Source organism: Drosophila mojavensis, unplaced genomic scaffold (assembly GCF_018153725.1).
Source record: "Drosophila mojavensis isolate 15081-1352.22 unplaced genomic scaffold, ASM1815372v1 contig_16, whole genome shotgun sequence".
NCBI classification, from domain to species: Eukaryota; Metazoa; Arthropoda; class Insecta; order Diptera; family Drosophilidae; genus Drosophila; species Drosophila mojavensis.
The window spans coordinates 3,293,683-3,310,761 of record NW_025318693.1 but is presented as its reverse complement, the minus strand read 5'-3'; the positions used below and the strand labels follow the sequence as shown (position 1 = coordinate 3,310,761).

Sequence of the window (17,079 nt, the reverse complement as noted above, 5' to 3'; positions counted from 1 at the left end):
CACCTCTAACCTTTAATTGTTCCACCTCCATGTAAACAGTAATGATAACGGTCGACGATTTATTCACATACATATGTTTGTATGTTTGATTTCTTCATACATAATTATGTTTACCCCCAATTCAATTTACAATTTCATTAATCTTTGTTCATTGCCTATCAGCTCTGTTTTCAAAATAAACCCTAATCAAAATTAATTTACGCTTTACATACTTCCTTTATAAATATCTAAAACTTCTCCAACATATCTTAAAAGGAAACTGAAAATTTTCGTCTATCATCGTGTGAAAGCGCCGTTAAATGTACATGGGTCGCCCAATAATATTCATATGTGTATGTATGTGTATGTGTAACTTTTCCCATATGTACGGTTAGTTGAATCCGGGATCGTAGACTCATAGAACTTAATTGATTTAATCAACAAACTAGCTCGGGCGTTTGACTTATCATGTGATGTGAACTTGGCAAACCCTCTTCACGTATTGAGTGAGTGATAGTGCAAGCGGCTGGTAACAAAATATACTATAATTAGGATTCAAAATACGCCTAAATTAATTGTTTTCAATACTCAAACAGTTTATTCAAACTTACTGATTAAAAAGCCGACAGTCTGGCAGCGCCATTAAACAAAACAGCTGATAGCCGGCAGCATCGACATCAGCATCAGCTTTGTTGCCACCACTGTTCAAAGATTCAGGCTGCCACTCTACGGTTTACATAACATTTGTTATTAAACTATTGTCACAATGGCAAAAATACTTGTAAGATATTTTCCCACTGTGATTCGAACTGCAAGCTGTAGTTTACGCCATTTATCGATTGGAAACCCTAACAAACTTGCCGTTGCAAAGTCAACAATTTTACAAAACAGTTTTACCGCCACAACAACTCAACGTCTCTACAGTAGTGGCAGCTCCATTGGCATTGTTGATTATGCTGCAGTCAAGAAATTGGTGAACGAGCCAAATAAGTTGCTCATTGATGTGCGTGAGCCAAAGGAATTACAAGAAACTGGACAAATTCCATCCAGCATCAACATTCCATTGGGCATCGTTAGCCAAGAGCTGGCGGCCAACGACCAGGTTTTCAAATCGAAATATGCACGGGATAAGCCACAGCCTGATACGGAAATTGTGTTTCATTGCAAAGCCGGAGTTCGTAGCTTAAAGGCTGCAGAAGCGGCTGTCGCCCTCGGCTTTAAAAATGTGAAGAGCTACGAAGGATCCTGGCTAGACTGGGCCGAGCACGAAGGACTACCAAAGTAAATACTCAAAACTCGAAATATTAGATAACATTGCTTTTATTGAATTATATTCAATTTAAATAAAATTTTATAAACTTACAAATAAATAAATTGACTGAGATCTAATTTTACTTAGAACTAATAATACTAATAAAGGAACATTGTACTTTTAATCAACCTCCTCAATGGTGGGGCCACCGCTACCATTGCAGCCTCTAGCTTGTTGACCACAGTGGGACGCTTGCGGACCATCGCCGCCTCCAGCTGACTGATGCATCTTCGTCATCACAGGACTGCAGACTTTTGTGAGTTCCTGCAGTTTGTATTCGTACTCCTCCTTCTCGGTATTAGCATCGAGCCACTTGATCGCTTCGCTGCACTTGTCCAGCACGGTGCTTCGCTCCGACTGCGAAATCTTGTCTTTAGCGTTCTCGGCACAGTGATGTCATCAGTGATGGATCAAGGAAAAAAAAAAGCTGAAAAAAGCTGGATTCAAGGAAAAAAGGTTGACAAAAAAGCTGATTTTAATTACATATGTATATGAATACCAAACTATAGGTATTTTTATTAAACATAAATCATATCCTTGACAAATAGACAAATTGAACAAAAGCTAATTTGTTTTTTTGCACATAGCCCTCCATTGAGCCTGCGTGCTTTTTTGTAGCCGCATGCGCATGCAAGTCACTTAATTTGGCAGTTATTGTGCAATTGCAATAGCTGTAATACGCCCGTGTTGCGTCTGTGGGGTCCTTCCTTAGCCAATCCTTGAATTCTGTGGCCCGTAGCCACACATCTCGCACTTTTTGCTTATAAACTTCCTTCGGCATGATCACTAACCAGAGAACACATAGACCGGACAAGTAGTGTAAAGCGTTTTGCACACTTTTTTTCGGGAGTTATCTCCCAGACACTTCGTATTTGCTCGGCTCTTCACTTTTTGGGTTCGGGCTACGAAAATATACGAAAGCACAATCATTTCGCTTCAGACCGAGATGGTCGACTGTTGAACAAAAGGTCCCTCTGCGCTGAATGTTTCCCTTGCTCTCTTTCTCTCACGATGCTCTCTGCTCTCTCAAATATGTATATGTATGTATGCATCAGTGTTGCTAATTTTTGTTGAGCCAAAAAAAGCTGTTTTTAGTGGGAAAATACTTTAAAAAAAGCAGAAATTAAAAAAAAAAAAATCGGAAAAAAGCTGATGTTTTTTGCTTTGATTTGATTGATATTAAAATATATTTTTAACAACTTATAATCATGGCATCATTTCTTCAAACACCGCAAGCCGTATCTGTGAAGTTTTATAATATATGTTTCACCAGATGCTTGAAATTGAGTTAAGCATCATAGTATTGATCTGACGAAAAATGTTACTCTGGTTAGTGGTCATGCTCAGGCACACAGGCACACAAATGCTTCTATAAGCATTGTGAGCTCGCGGCCAATGCGTACACACAATCAAACCCATGTATGTGTGTGCAGTCCACAAGATCTTCCAAACAGTGTTGCCGGCTTGCTTATTTTCTGCCAGATGTGTGCGCTTTGCGGAAAAAATTAGGAAATCGCGGATAGCGGAAAATCTTATTTAAGAATCGAAACAGCTAATTTTAATTTTTTTTTTTTTTTGATCTGATTTTAGTTATCACAATAAAGTTTTTCAATTATCAATTGATAAAAAACTACCAATCTGGTAACTATTAAACACTTCACTAGTTCTGCAGAACTTCCATCTCTAACACATAGTGGTGAAATAGATTGGCTGTTGCGATTCGAATATATCCGTTACCTTGGTCGAACGCCAAAGTGGTACGGCCAAGTCGATTTAATAAGAAATGAAATAGGTAAAGGCTCAACAAGTGACAGTGTCATTATAACTAATATTTTTTAAATTTCACATCCGGATTGGGTCGACATAAATCTTGCTTTACTATAATATAAAGTTTCTCCGAACTGCTTCAAATCGACAAAAACCAAGGAACATTTAAATAACGAGCCCTAAGGGACTATCTAATTACTAAGTTATTATCATTGTAAACATGTAAATGAATTTATAAAGCTGAAACTTCTATTATTTCCAATATGAATATGAAATTTTGGTTACAATATATGCACGTATGTACATATACAATTACAATTAAAATTACAATTTTACAAGCGGCAAGAGAGCAGAAATTTAGCATCGAGGCATTTTGTTCGGTCGCATATTTTGGTAGCCCGAACTTAAAAGTAAGGAACCGCGCAAATACGAAGTTATGAGGAGTTCCAATGCAAAAAAGTAAGAAAAAAAACCAGGTGGCTACATGACCATTCCAATCGTCTAGCTTTAGGACAACACAAATAGCAGCCTACAGCGCTAAATAAGATTTCACATTCTGGGATTGCCAAATATATGGATTGCTCCTATTAGAGTTCAAACCATCCGGTTATTGTTAATACATTTGCTTCTTGGTTAGTATAAGACAGATTGCAAATAAAAAAGAAAAAAATTAATTTAATTTCGATTTATTATAAACTTCAGTGCTTTTCGCTTGCAACTACTACAGGAACAGAAAAAAACATTAAAAAAATATCCAAAGTGCTCAAAAAATTAAAATAAAAATTTGACTCATCTTTGACGAAGTTTGAATGCTTGTGTGAGTGTAATTTGTGAGTCGGGGAAGGAAATTTGTGGCGGATCTACTTCTTTAAAGCCTGCACAAAGTTGCCCATATCGTACTCTTCCTCATACTGGTGCTCGGACCACAGCTCCGGGAGGTTTTCAATGATGGTATTCATGGACATGCCACCACTGCCTCCAGCGGCTGTTGCGGCTGTTCCGCTGTTACTGGCCTTGTTATTACCGCCATTGAACAGATCAAAGATCTGTGAGGTGCCCATAGTCTGAAGCGAAGCATTGTCGGCACTCACGACCGTATTAGCGGTTAGGATCTTAAACTTTTGCAGGCTCATGATTTTCTCTTCGAGAGAGTTGCGTGTAATTAGTCGATACACGTTGACCACTTTCTTTTGCCCAATGCGATGCGCACGATCCATAGCTTGCAGATCCTTCATGGGATTCCAGTCATGCTCCACAAAAATGACAGTATCTGCGCCAGTCAGATTCAGACCCAAGCCACCAACCTGAATACGGAAAGAAAAACATTGGGTTTAATTATGTGACTGGCAAAAACGATGTTGGGACTTACCAAAGTGGTCAGCAGCAGCACATCGATGCTCGGATCACTGTTGAAGTTGTTCACAATATCCTGGCGCAAGGACGCTGGCACGCTACCGTCCAGTCGCAGATATGTAACGCTGGGTAAATGCTTGCGCAACAAATCGTGTTCCACAATATCAAGCATAGCCTTTAGCTGGCAGAAGATGAGTGCCCGATGCTGACTGACTGACTCCGTTTGAACACCTATGCCGCAGTCCAAAAGTAATTGCCTGCCAAAGTAAGAAATAAGCGATTAGCATGGATCAATGACTTCGATCTAAAACCACTTACTTCAAGGCTGGCAGCTTAGCTGAATGCTCGATGTCATCCAGTGTGCTATTGTTGAGTGCCAGCTGGGCGGCGACATTGCTGAGATCATCGCCGGATTGGCGCAACACTAGCTTGGGGTGATTGCAAACGTTTTGCAAATAGCGTAGGGCCTGGAATATGTGTGTTTTGGTACCGAGATTCTCCGTATCGTCCAACTTATCCAAACAGTCTTTCAAATGTTTATTACTAAAGTCTTCGTAAAGGCGCAGCTGCAAGGGACTCAGTTCGCACAGCAGATCCTGGGTGATTTTAGGCGGCAGATCCTTCAGCACATCTTCTTTAACACGGCGCAGCAGGAATGGCAACACCTGGCGATGTAGCGCCTCCATGGCCAGCACGCCAGCTTCCTGCTCCTTGGCCGAGCTTTTGCCATCGCGTGAGGCCAATATGGGCCGAGAGTACCGTTGGATAAACTGTTTCTCAGTGCCCAGAAAGCCAGGCATTAGGAAATCAAACAGCGACCACAACTCCAGCACATTGTTCTGTATGGGCGTGCCAGACAAGATTAACCTATGGTTCGCCTTAATCTGTTTTATGGCTTTGGAGCTTTTCGTCTTTCCGTTTTTTATGATGTGCCCCTCGTCCAGCACACAGTAGTTGAAGTGGATGCCACTGAAGTAATCAATGTCCTTCCGAATGGTGTCGTATGAAGCGACTACCAGATTGCAGCTAGTGCCAATTTGGCTCCGAAGTTTCTCGCGGCCAATGGGAAAGCCGAAGTAATGCAAAGGCCGCAAAACAGGCGACTGGGCCAGAAACTTTTCCACCTCGTACACCCAGTGGCCGGTGAGTGTTGGTGGGCAGATGACTAGGCTAGGAAGTGGCGCCAGCTTGGCCTCCTGGCGCTGCACATGGTCTCCGGCTAATATGCAGATGGTCTGGAGGGTCTTGCCCAGCCCCATATCGTCGCAGAGTATGCCGTGCAGATTGTACTTGTTGAGGAACCACAACCAGTTGACGCCTGCCTGCTGATAGCCACGCAGCTCCACACTAAGCGCCACCGGCACATGATAGTCGGGTATAGTCTTTGGCGCGAATAAATAGTCGAGGAACTCACGATCTCGCGTCTTGCGCTCTATCAACGGCTCGCTTTTGATCTGTGCCGCTGTGTTCGCGCTCTCACTGCTGTCCAATGGCATCAGTTGGATTAGGGTGGCAAATGAATGAGTGGCCAGCAAGCGGACCGATTCATCTGCATCGCTCATGGCACCCAGTAGTGGCACCACTAGCAGAACTATATATGGCACTACGCGGATTTGCAGTCGATTGACTATCCGCTCAATAGCCTCCACAGCGCCCTGTCGCTCAATCGGCTGCTCTATCTTAAGTAGCAGCCCCAGCATCTCCGTCACCACAAACTGCATGGTGCGACATGGATCGATCTCAGCCAAGATGGCGATGCACCGAGCTGCCATGTGACGCAATACCTTCAGAGGATGCCGCACAATGAAACCGAGATGTGGCAGAAGCGCAAACAGCTGCTCATGCAGCGCAACGTGCAAATGCGGCGCCGCCGTTTCGATAAGCTGCAGTGAGCTGATCAAATCGTTGCATGACGTTAGTTCCGGGAGCGTGCTAGCTAGCGTCTGTGCATCCGTGCTAGCCACGAATTGCTCCAGCTTGCCGAACATTAACTGCTGAAATATGGGCACCTTTTCCACAATGCGCTCCCCGAATGTGCTGCAGAGCTTGGCTATGGCGCAGGCTGCTCCCAATCGCTGAGTTCGACACTGTCGCGCCTCGGCCTCTTTGGCCTGTCGGGTACTGAAATCACAACTGGCCGCAGCCGCCGCCGCCGCAGCTAATACTTCACTGGCCGGCGGCCTGCCCGGTCCCCTCGGCGTCGTTGCCAGGGGTGTGGTGCCCGTTCGTGTGCCCGCGCTGCTGCCGCTGCTGGCTGCACTGGTTGCAGCCTGTTGCTGCTTAAGCGTAAGTATTCCGTAATAATTGCAATTGTCGTTTTCACTAACACTGGTAGTCGGCCGTGTCTCCAACAACGTGTGCAACGGCATATCCTAAATACAGGACATATATTAGTTAGGGTATTTGACGATACCAATGATTATATCACTTACCAGTTTGGGGGTATGCTCCGTATCGCTGCGCAGCAGTGTACAGAGATTGTTCAAGATTTTGCTATTGGGACTAGGATTTCTGTCACAAACTTGATCCATGAGGTGCACCAAGAATTCGGCTGATAGTTGCTGCAAGGGAATACACTGCTCTCGCTTGATCGACTCCATCAATGGCTTGACAACGGGATTTAGCTTGTCAGGAAGACAATGCAGCGCGCAGATAGCACTGGCCAAGGCCGCCTGAGCGCTGACGTGATAGGCGCCCTGCTCACTTGTCGTCTGCTGATAGGAGGTCTGCAGGCTGCGCTTTCGTTCCAGCAGCATATCCAGAACCTTTGGTTTTAGCGTATAGCTGCGCAGATTGTCACTCAGCGGGTTGGCCACCGCTTCGATCTGATCAAGCGTGAGAATCTTGGCATTATTGAAGTCGTTGATTGGTATTTTGTTTTGCTTTAGTGTCGCTATAAAGTCCTGTGCCTCCTGCAGCAGTCGTGTTAGCGACATGGCCACCTCGTCGTAGTAAAAATACTCTGACACACATAGATGCAGCTTTGCCTGCAGATTTGGTGGTCCAGGTCGCACGGGCTCATTCTCCAGCGCCCAGAAGGCAATTATCAAACCGCATACAATGCGCTGCACCGCCGAGTGCGCATTTAAGTGGCCCAGTAGCACTTTGGTATAGCATTCCGTGGGACTCTCCACCTGTGGAGTATAAAGCACACCCGGCGCCGGCTGCACCAGGTAGTGTGAGAGAGCGCCCAGAGCTCGCGAGGCTGTGATACGCGCACGCATAAAATTCGCTTCCCGAACCTCTAGTGGTGTCGCCTCACTTCCGCCCAAATACAACTTCTGCATGGCATTTGTATGAGCCAAGGCAACTCCGCCCAAATCGTCGCCCATTCGAGGGGTGCGACGCCGCGTGCTGGCCACCGATACAGAAGCAGCATCGCCAATAGCTCTGATGATAACGGACGAATCAAAGGCCAGACGTGGCGGTTGCATGGCCAGGCATATCCAGGATGAGACGTGCGGGCAGGCTGCGTGCAGCAGCGCACCCAAATTCGCATGCTTGATGAGATTGGACCAGACCTGATATGCCAAACTCTGTATGTCTTCCTGCGGCTCAACTAAAATACGCTGGTAAATGTGACGCAGGGCCTGCTGAAGCAGTTGCCAGTTCCAGTCCACGACGCCAAAGTTGAGCTTCAGCACCTTTTGCTGGCCATTGGTGCTGCCGTCTCCCTTATCTGGCTCCAGTTTGACGTCAGATGGTGTTTGTTTAGGCTCAGCCTCGCCGCCGCTCGTTAGGGTGAGCAGCGTCTTCAGTGTCGAGCGACGCACCGAGCTAGTGCTGTGGGACAGGAACGGAAATAGGCGTGGCACCAAGCTGCCTATGGGTTCCATTTCGATCCAGCTGGCTGCTCGTGGCAAACATAGTATGGCTGCCAACAAACCCATGAAGCTGTTGCAAGCCGAGGTTAGCTCATCCTGATCGAGCAGCAAATCCCACAGCATCTTCACGATGGACGACACTTGTGCTGCATTCAGCAGCTGTGGCAGCCACACGGCTACTGGGATTAGCGTCGCTGCCGCTACCGCGCCCACATCATCAACGGCATCCAGTAGACCCGATAATATGTCCGATATAGACTTGGGCAGGTGAATGGACAAGAGTTCCTCGCGCACGACAAACACATACTTGAGGCCCAGCAGGCCGCCATGGCGCACCTCCCACTCGTTCTTGTGGCGTATTAGCTGAAGCAGAATGTCCACAATGCGGTGAACTTTGGGCTCATCGATTGCCTTGACCAGGGTGCCCAGCACTTGGGCGCATGTCTCACGCACTGGAGCTACAACCTGATCAGACACAAAGTCTCCGAATCGGTCAAGGCATAGCACACACAGCAACCGAATTGCAGCATCCTCCAGCCATCGACCGTGCGCCTCGTGCATTTGCTCCGGGCTCTGCTGCACGCACTTGCCTGCCCCCTTGCCGTGCAAATTGATGAGCTGCCGCAGCGCAGTGGCCGCCCCATGGCGAACCTCCCACTTGGCGTGAAAGAGATCAATAAAGAGTCGCGCACAGAAGTTCTCCAGGGGCCACGAGACAGCATCGACCCAATTGCCCGTCGCATCTGGCACAGCGGCTGTAAGAATAAAAAATATATATAATTAAAAGTTTTAATTAAAAGAAGCGGAGGAAAATGTGAGTGAGGGAATATGAGTAAGTTGTGTGGTGCATCCAAGACTGATTTATTTGAAAAAAAAAAAAAAATATATATATATATTAATTTAATTAAATAATAAAATCAAAGGAAGATTGAGAATAAGAAGAGCTAAATTTGAATTGCTTTAGAGGCTATATGACATCATGCATATCGATGTGCCTCTGAGTATATGCCAGATATTCCATCTGGTTGAGATAAAAAAATTCGTAAAATATTGCGAAATCGATCGAGTATATCTCCATACAATTGAGATCAAATAGACTGAAAGTCATTAAAATAAGTATAGCGAATTGATATAAACGCTAGGCTTACAATTACCAAAACTTAAACATTTTGGTCAATGCAATTAACATAACAATTAGTATTTAACAAAGTTGAGGATAATTGTTTCAAATCAAATACAAATCTTAATTGGAGTACATAAATTGAAAGATATTCGTGTCGAATCCAATTCAAAACATAATTGAAGGATATTTGTTACACATCAAAGAAGCATCTTGATTGATGTCCATAAAAGTGAAGGTCAAACCAGCTTGTTACGATATTTTACAATATTTAATGGACACTTTAGTGCACTCAAATCATTCAGCGAAAAAAAAAAGAAATATTTCATCACAACTTAATTACTCGGCATGGCTAAAAATACAATTTTACGTCACTTGAGCAAATATTGTGGTTTGGGATTGCTGCCCACGTACCATTTAAGCTGTAGAAAATCTCGTGTCTGTCGTTTGCTTTCAGTTTTTTCTTCTCTGGCTCATCGCCTGTGACTGTGGCACCGTTGCTTTTGTTGTTGTTGCTGCAGCTGCTGCCGCTGCTGCTGTTGCTGCCGGCGCCAGCTGTTGAATTGCGGCGACTGCAAGTGGGCGTGACTACGGAGGCGGAATTGGCGGTGCTTTGACGCGCTTTGCGCTTGGCGCGATTCATCTCACGGCAACTGAGCCGCTGGCCCGAGGCACTGACAGCACCTACTCCTCCTCCGTTGGCTTGCTTGATATTCAGTATGTGCTCCACAGGCAGCTTCTCGGCATTCACATTGTAGCTGGTGCCAGAGCGCGCCAATGCCACATCCTCATCGGTGATCATGTCAGTCAGATTGACGCCCAGCTTGGCGGCAGTGGTGAGGCCCAGTTTGTCGTTGAGCAGCGCACGCTGGCGACACAGTCGACCGGCCTCGCTCTGATCTTCGGCGGCGCCGCCGCTGGCAGGCTGCTCCTCCTGCACATCGAATTCGTTCCCCTCAGAGCCGATCAGTCGGGCGCCTTTCTGTAAAATCTGCTGTAAATCGAACTCATCAAAGCTGAGCAATCGCTCACTGCATGGCGTCGTCGTAGTCGACGAAGAGGCATTCGATTGACAGCTGTCCTCTTCGGCGGCATCGCTCGCCGAGCGCTCTTTCTTCAATTTAATGGCGCCCAGCTGCAGCTCCGGCTGCCATGGCGGCACCTGCTTCAGTATCGCCTCCACCGACTGCGCGGCGGCAATGCGTGTCTCCCACGAGGCACTGTGCAGATATCCCACCAGCCGGTTGAGCAGCGTGTGCAACTCATGTGGATATAGCTTCTGCACCTCGCCAATTTCCTTGGCAGCCGCGTGGCGCGTGGCTGCCGTGGAGCCCGACTCAAGTAATATGAAAAGGCGATCAAGTCTGGTAGAGAGACAGAGACAGAGAGGGAGAAGGAATAAGCATGGATGGGTTTACGTTTTATTATTATTTTATTTACTTACCGGGATGTCATTCTCCAATTGATATTTGTGATTCGTGATTCGGTTGCTTAAAATAATCAAACTCCGAACTGCTCTATTACTATATGTAACTAATCTGCAAAACAACAAATATAAAAGATCATAAGTTTCTTGGCACTGAATTGGCATGAATAACGGCTGTATTAGTATCGTTAACTATTTTGATTTGATTGATTATTTAAAAAGGGAAGTATATCAGCTAAAAAATAATTTTGATTAATTTCTATGCAGTTTGAACTCTTTCAGAAATTATGACTAAATGCTCATCTCTGACGGCATCATCATTACTATTCACTGGTATAAAGAACATATTTTATATTTCACTTATCATTATGTCTGTTATCAATCTCAGCCATCGACTGTGCATGTTTATGACTCTAGATAACGTGCAAATGAATAGATCTGCATATAATGTTGCATGTTACCAGAGTATTTACATAAATACTTTGCTACTCACGTATTTGGACGTCATAAAGCCATCAAATTACATACGATAACAATTTCATTTCTATATTTATGTGTACAAAACACTTACACACTAAAGCTCATATTTATTGCATTGGGACAGATTGGGGGCCCGCCGGAAAAAAAACATAGTTAGCCGTAAGTAGAATTTGCCTAGAGCAGCAAATGAATTTCCAACTAGAAAACTATTGGAGAACTGGGTCAGTTGGGACCCTGCCTATACTAATGCTTGGAATTCCGACTCGGCAACAAAGAATAAAAAACGTATACGAAATCGCGAGCCTCATATGATTTGTGTTTATCAAAAACAAATCTGTTTGTTTCTTTGAATTTACTTCTCTTTCTTTTTGAATAAGGAAGCTAAACGCTATTGCAACCTTGAATATTAATCAAGTATTTATATAACAATATGTTTGTACGTTTCACGAGTCTGTCTGTTTGAATGTATGTGTGTGATTGTTTCGCTGTTTGTTGTGTTTCTTATTTTTATAGCAAGCGCGTTGAAATCGAATCACATTATTACGATTTTTTGGCTGCATACACAGTGAATTTATTTATTTATTTTTTTTTTTTTTTTTTTTTTTAGTTTTTAGTTGTTTATGGGTCGCGTTTGCGAAACACGCAACGAGTAAGTAATCAAAAGAGCGCCAACTAGAAGTCGACTGGGGGAATGAGCATATGAATTATATATACTTTGGGGGTGGATTGGATTGGATTGGAGTGGGGTGTGCTTACCAAGCTGTAATCGGCAATTGCATAACGGGGCTGTTTGCAGAGCATTATAGGCACAGATGTGCACAAATTGATATATCACAGCTATGCATGTTTCGTTACGCAATTTAAATTTGTAAATCGTTCTGTCAAAACTTAATTGATATTGAATGTGAGAAATCAGTTGCTTTCTGTTTAATACATTCCATTTTCGAGATGAATCACTTTGCCGTGTGCCATATATACATGTATGCATGTTAAGCTTCTGTTATAGAAAAACTAACAGCTAAGCCCTTTAAATAGCAAAGTTTCAGAAAATATATTTATTTTACGTTCAACTTTAAACTAAGTTATTTTATTTGCTTAAAGAATTGTATATTGTAATAAATGTTTTGAAACGAACACAAATTTAATATTACTGTAATATTGAAAATAATATAAAAAATAAAACATTTTATCTGAATTACTAATTTAACTAGTAAAGGATGAGAGATATTCATTGAACGTCATCAATGGGACGTGATTATTTAATGATTTTTTGAAACTCATAAAATATACGTGAGAAAATCGTTGATTTAAAAAAAAAAATTTACCAAAGACAAAACAAAATCGTCTCAGCAGGATTTTGTTCATAACCACCACAGCTGTGCACAGTCGTGTTTTGACACGAATGCAAATGATTATCAAAATTATTATAATGATCTACTTTCTCTGAAGTTATCTATTTGAATGTTATACAAGAAAGATAAGAATTGATAACGGGGAATGCTTAAAATGATTACAATATGATTGTATATAAAATTTAAATAAAAACAATGAGCAAATACAGTAATTGAAAAACAAAGGGATTGACAATCAATAGAAAATTGATTTAGCTTTAGCCATCGAAACAATAAAATCGTCAGATTACATACATTGATAATGACCCTCGTTTAAGGTATGCCCTGGATCGCTTGCTCATGAATTGACAGCACTAAGTAAACGATTATTTATTTGTTAATAAATGCATGTCAACGAACGCTGCGCATTATTAGTTTATTGCAATTTTTAGATGCAGGGAAATTGAATTGAACTTCTCTCTAAACAGGCCTTTAAATTGTACACAAATTAGATTATCGCCAACGTATATACATACATATAGATATCTTATCTATCATTTATACGTATGCATATAGATAATCTCTTTTATATGGTTAACACATTTGGTGCAAAACATTTGCAAATATATATTCGTGCCTGAAATATTAATAATCGGTTAATGAAGTGATTATTGCGCAGTCGTTTACAGTCAACTTCAATGTTCTTACTTCCTGTAGTAAACGTTTAGTAATAGTATATGTTTGTTTTGAAATTCAGAAATACCGAATTTTGTTGCTTTTTGATAAGCCGTAAAAAAATATAAATAATGATTAGAAATACAGACAGAAAGAGTCAGTGAGCGACAGAATGAGAGCGCAAAAGAGGAGTGAATAAGGTAGCGTGTGATTAAGAGGGAAAGAGAGAGAGAGAGAGAGAGAGAGAGAGAGAGAGAGAGAGAGATACTAAAATAATATTGTTAATGCATACCATGTAAGTTTATTCATTCATAAATAAATACAGCTGCGGTCATAAAAATAGTAGTACGGCTGAGCACTTAATGTTTTACAAAGAAATGTGTTAAGAATCAATATCGACATCTATGTGAATAAAAAATATTATAATATTAATATTAATTTTACAGTTTTTAAAATATTGAGCTTATCACCAAAGAATTTTTTTTCGTCCAATTGTATTAATAGCACACCTATTTTTATTAACCGCAGGTGTAAGTTTGCTGTTTGAGCTCACTTAGCATACAACATCAATGAATTCGAAACACTTAAAATTATGGAGCTATCATTTAAGCCATGTGGATTTTTAATAAGCGTGTGTTAATATGGCTTATATACGCCCGATACCATGAGTCAGCAGCTTAAATTTAGTTGAGTTATAGATAACAAACGATGAAATACAACGGACGATAAAAATAAATTTTTGCTAATTTTTATTACGAGCTTTAATACACTAGAACTGGCATTGTGAATTATTATATCGCTTTTATTTATTTTTTGTGTGGACATGTGTTCATTCTTTTCAAAATTTGAATTCAATTATAGTGATCTAGTGATGAGGCAGTATTTCGATATTAATTTGTATTTTACGCATGTAAAGAAAAGCATCCTTTCTATAAACAATTTGATCCGTACTTCAACAACAATTAGCATAACAGGCCACGCGAACACTAAAAAAGTTGTTACGTTGAATTTATCTGCATATCAGATATGTAACAATATGGGCTTTGCGGAATGTGAAAGAAAAACTAAACAAAATATAATAGTCCAGATACACTTCAGCAATTCCACGCTAATTATTGATCGACGTAAATTGATTGTGAGAGATTTCACAAATTGAAGGAATGAAATAAAAAACCTGAAAAATATCGTTAAAAAACCCGAACAGTAAATAAATGTTTAAGAATACTTGTATTTATAGACTAAACAAGTTACCGAAATCGTGTGGTCGATTATGTGTTTAGGAATTTTGCACAAATGGAGATACCTGTGTGTATGAATTTTAAACAGTTCAATATTAGCATACGAGCCACATTTTGCAAATATTAAAACAGCTGTCGTGGGTATTCCATTGAAAATTACACAAAAATCGAATACAATATTATAAGACGATCTGTATCTAGCCACATGGCTGTAAATTTTTCTTTTCATTTCAATAGCATGTATTCATTTCAACCCTTTCATATAAACATCTAATTTCCTTATAAATTAGTTCAATGGCTCATTTCTGAGGATTTTTAAAATGTTAATATTATTCTTCAGCGACTTTACTGATTATCAAACGCATATACCTTCTACAGCGAAGCTCAGGTATTTGAGCTAAGTGCTCAAGTTTTCCAATTTATTTATTTCCAATTTTACCAATAAGTGAATATTCATACGTACAGACATATCGACAATGATATAATTGAAATAGTTTATGCATCCAAGTGTGAACTAAGCACACAAAAGCAACAAAAGCTGTGAGTTCATTTAAAATATTCATGTCAAGCAACTAGAAGTAAAGTGGCTAAACATATTTGGACCCCATATATATACGTACATACGCATGTCTATATAACTAGTTCAAGTGCCCTACCCCACTAAGCCTCACAGAAATAAATTTATGCACACATGCATTATATACATACACTTGTACAGAGGTGCACACGTTTGTATGTACAGAAGGAAAGATATATATATATATATAGAGAGAGAGAGAAACTGGGGAGCGGACTGCTTTAGGCGGCAATGTCGATTACGGTAGCAGACCATAAATAAATATAAATGCCGCTTGCTGCTGGGTCGGCGTCAACGTGGACAACGCATGTTGACTGAGAGTACGACGGCAGCCGCGACTGCGACTGCGACGGCGACGGCGAAAAACGAAGGCACTTTAACGTTAGGCAAAAGCAATTGCTTGTAGTCAATTGGTGCGCATACGCCGCCCAAAATGTAAGTAAGTGTGTGTGTGTGTAAATGCTGGGAGGCAGCAGTGGGAAAGAGAGCTAGACACTAATAGCGAAATGCCGAACAACAATTGAAAATGCCAAAAAACAAACACAAATGCCAAATCAGTATTGAGAAATGGTTGCGGCTAAAAATTCAATCGCGAGGATATTTCAAATGATGCAAAGAATATAAATTAAATTAAATGAGCTAAGCTCCAATATATGTAGGTAAATAAAAAAGGACCCTTAACTTTGCTATTTATTCAATATAACCTCACACACACGTAGCAACAATAGAAAGAACAGATGTATGTTTGTATGTAGATAGTTCTGGACGTTCGTAAGTATATGCAGACATATAATATACACATGCTTGTGTGCATGAGCCCACATAAATTGTACTTATAAAATTTCATAAATGGAGCTTATCACAGCTCAACATGCCCTCGTTGCCCCTCCTTCCGCGCGCTGACGAAGCAAGAAAGACAGAGCGCACACATACACACACACACACACACACACACACACACACACACACTGAGACTCACGCACACATTAAAATTGCAACGGAAGACGCGCAGCGTCAAGGAGAGCGTCGCAGTCGACGCAACGATAAGTATTCGAGGGCTGCGTCTCCACACAGAGTGCCTAATACTAATGTAATTATTGAATGTTTTTAATTTAAATACATAACGCACACTATATTTATGTATGTATACTATCTTGTCCATATTTATAAACACATTACACGGCACTTACCTTTGGCAAATGTTACGATTCGGTTGGTGCTGTCGCGGCGTGCTGAGCTAGCAACTCTGCAGCATACCTATGGCGGCGTCGGAGTCAGCGTTAGCGTCGACGTCGACGTCTGCTGCGACTGCTTGCTGTCACTTCAGCTCATGCGCGTTGCATTTAGCTGATGCATTTTGTCCACTTTTCACCACCAGATAATGATTTTGTAGAAAATATCGCCTATTTAACTTTTCGTTTATTGTTTTAGATTGTAGAGTTCATTTTAGCGTGTGCAGTATGTATGTGTGTTGGGTTCTCCTTGTTCGCTGCTCTGCTACGCGTTCACTTTTTTTTTTTGCTTTTGCAAGCGTCACAAAACTGTTCTTATTCACTCGCACGAGTAGCAAATTCGCTTCATTGATTTTAAACGCACACATACAACATACAACCCCGGTGTAGGTGTGAAGACCGTAGCGGATTCGATTGTGTCGCAAACGTCGTTTGGCCGAAACAGTCAATGCTTTAATTTAACATTTGGTTTGACACAACTACAAATGCACTCAATACGTTGGATATTCTGAAATTTTCGGATATTAATATTACCAGGGAAAGCCATGTTCGCGGTGTTCAAGTCACATTTATACTGTGCGGTGCTCGAATGGCGCATGAAATAAAATACAAACAGGGTTGTCACTGATCATTCATAGTCTCGATTAGTGTGTAATATGATAACAAATTTAACCACAAATGTATCAAAATCATACCATGATTAATGCAACATTATAATGTATATAATAAAGTAGGTAACATTAGGCCATTCATAATTTTTTACAA

The 17,079-nt window shown here is 41.6% G+C and overlaps 3 protein-coding genes across 3 annotated transcripts; 1 reads left to right on the top strand and 2 right to left on the bottom strand.

The window, feature by feature from the left end:
• The first annotated feature begins 635 nt into the window (after positions 1 to 635).
• On the top strand, positions 636 to 1,397 carry LOC6573576 (rhodanese domain-containing protein CG4456). Its single transcript, XM_001999608.4, has one exon. The coding sequence runs from the start codon at positions 746 to 748 to the stop codon at positions 1,262 to 1,264; it is 519 nt and encodes a 172-aa protein (XP_001999644.1). The 5' UTR covers positions 636 to 745; the 3' UTR covers positions 1,265 to 1,397.
• Positions 1,284 to 1,687, bottom strand: LOC6573577 (heat shock protein 68; the record flags this gene model as incomplete). Its single annotated transcript, XM_001999609.3, has 1 exon — positions 1,284 to 1,687. A coding segment is annotated over one exon (276 nt), but the record flags the coding sequence as incomplete, so codon positions are not given.
• Positions 1,688 to 3,728: 2,041 nt separating this feature from the next.
• On the bottom strand, positions 3,729 to 16,900 carry LOC6573578 (TATA-binding protein-associated factor 172). Its single transcript, XM_001999610.4, has 7 exons — positions 16,273 to 16,900; positions 10,800 to 10,893; positions 9,770 to 10,719; positions 6,844 to 8,990; positions 4,730 to 6,783; positions 4,428 to 4,668; positions 3,729 to 4,362 (listed from the first exon to the last, which is right to left on the bottom strand). Exons 2-7 carry the CDS (start codon positions 10,808 to 10,810, stop codon positions 3,919 to 3,921), a joined length of 5,847 nt encoding a protein of 1,948 aa, XP_001999646.1. The 5' UTR covers positions 10,811 to 10,893; positions 16,273 to 16,900; the 3' UTR covers positions 3,729 to 3,918.
• Between the last annotated feature and the right edge of the window lie 179 nt (positions 16,901 to 17,079).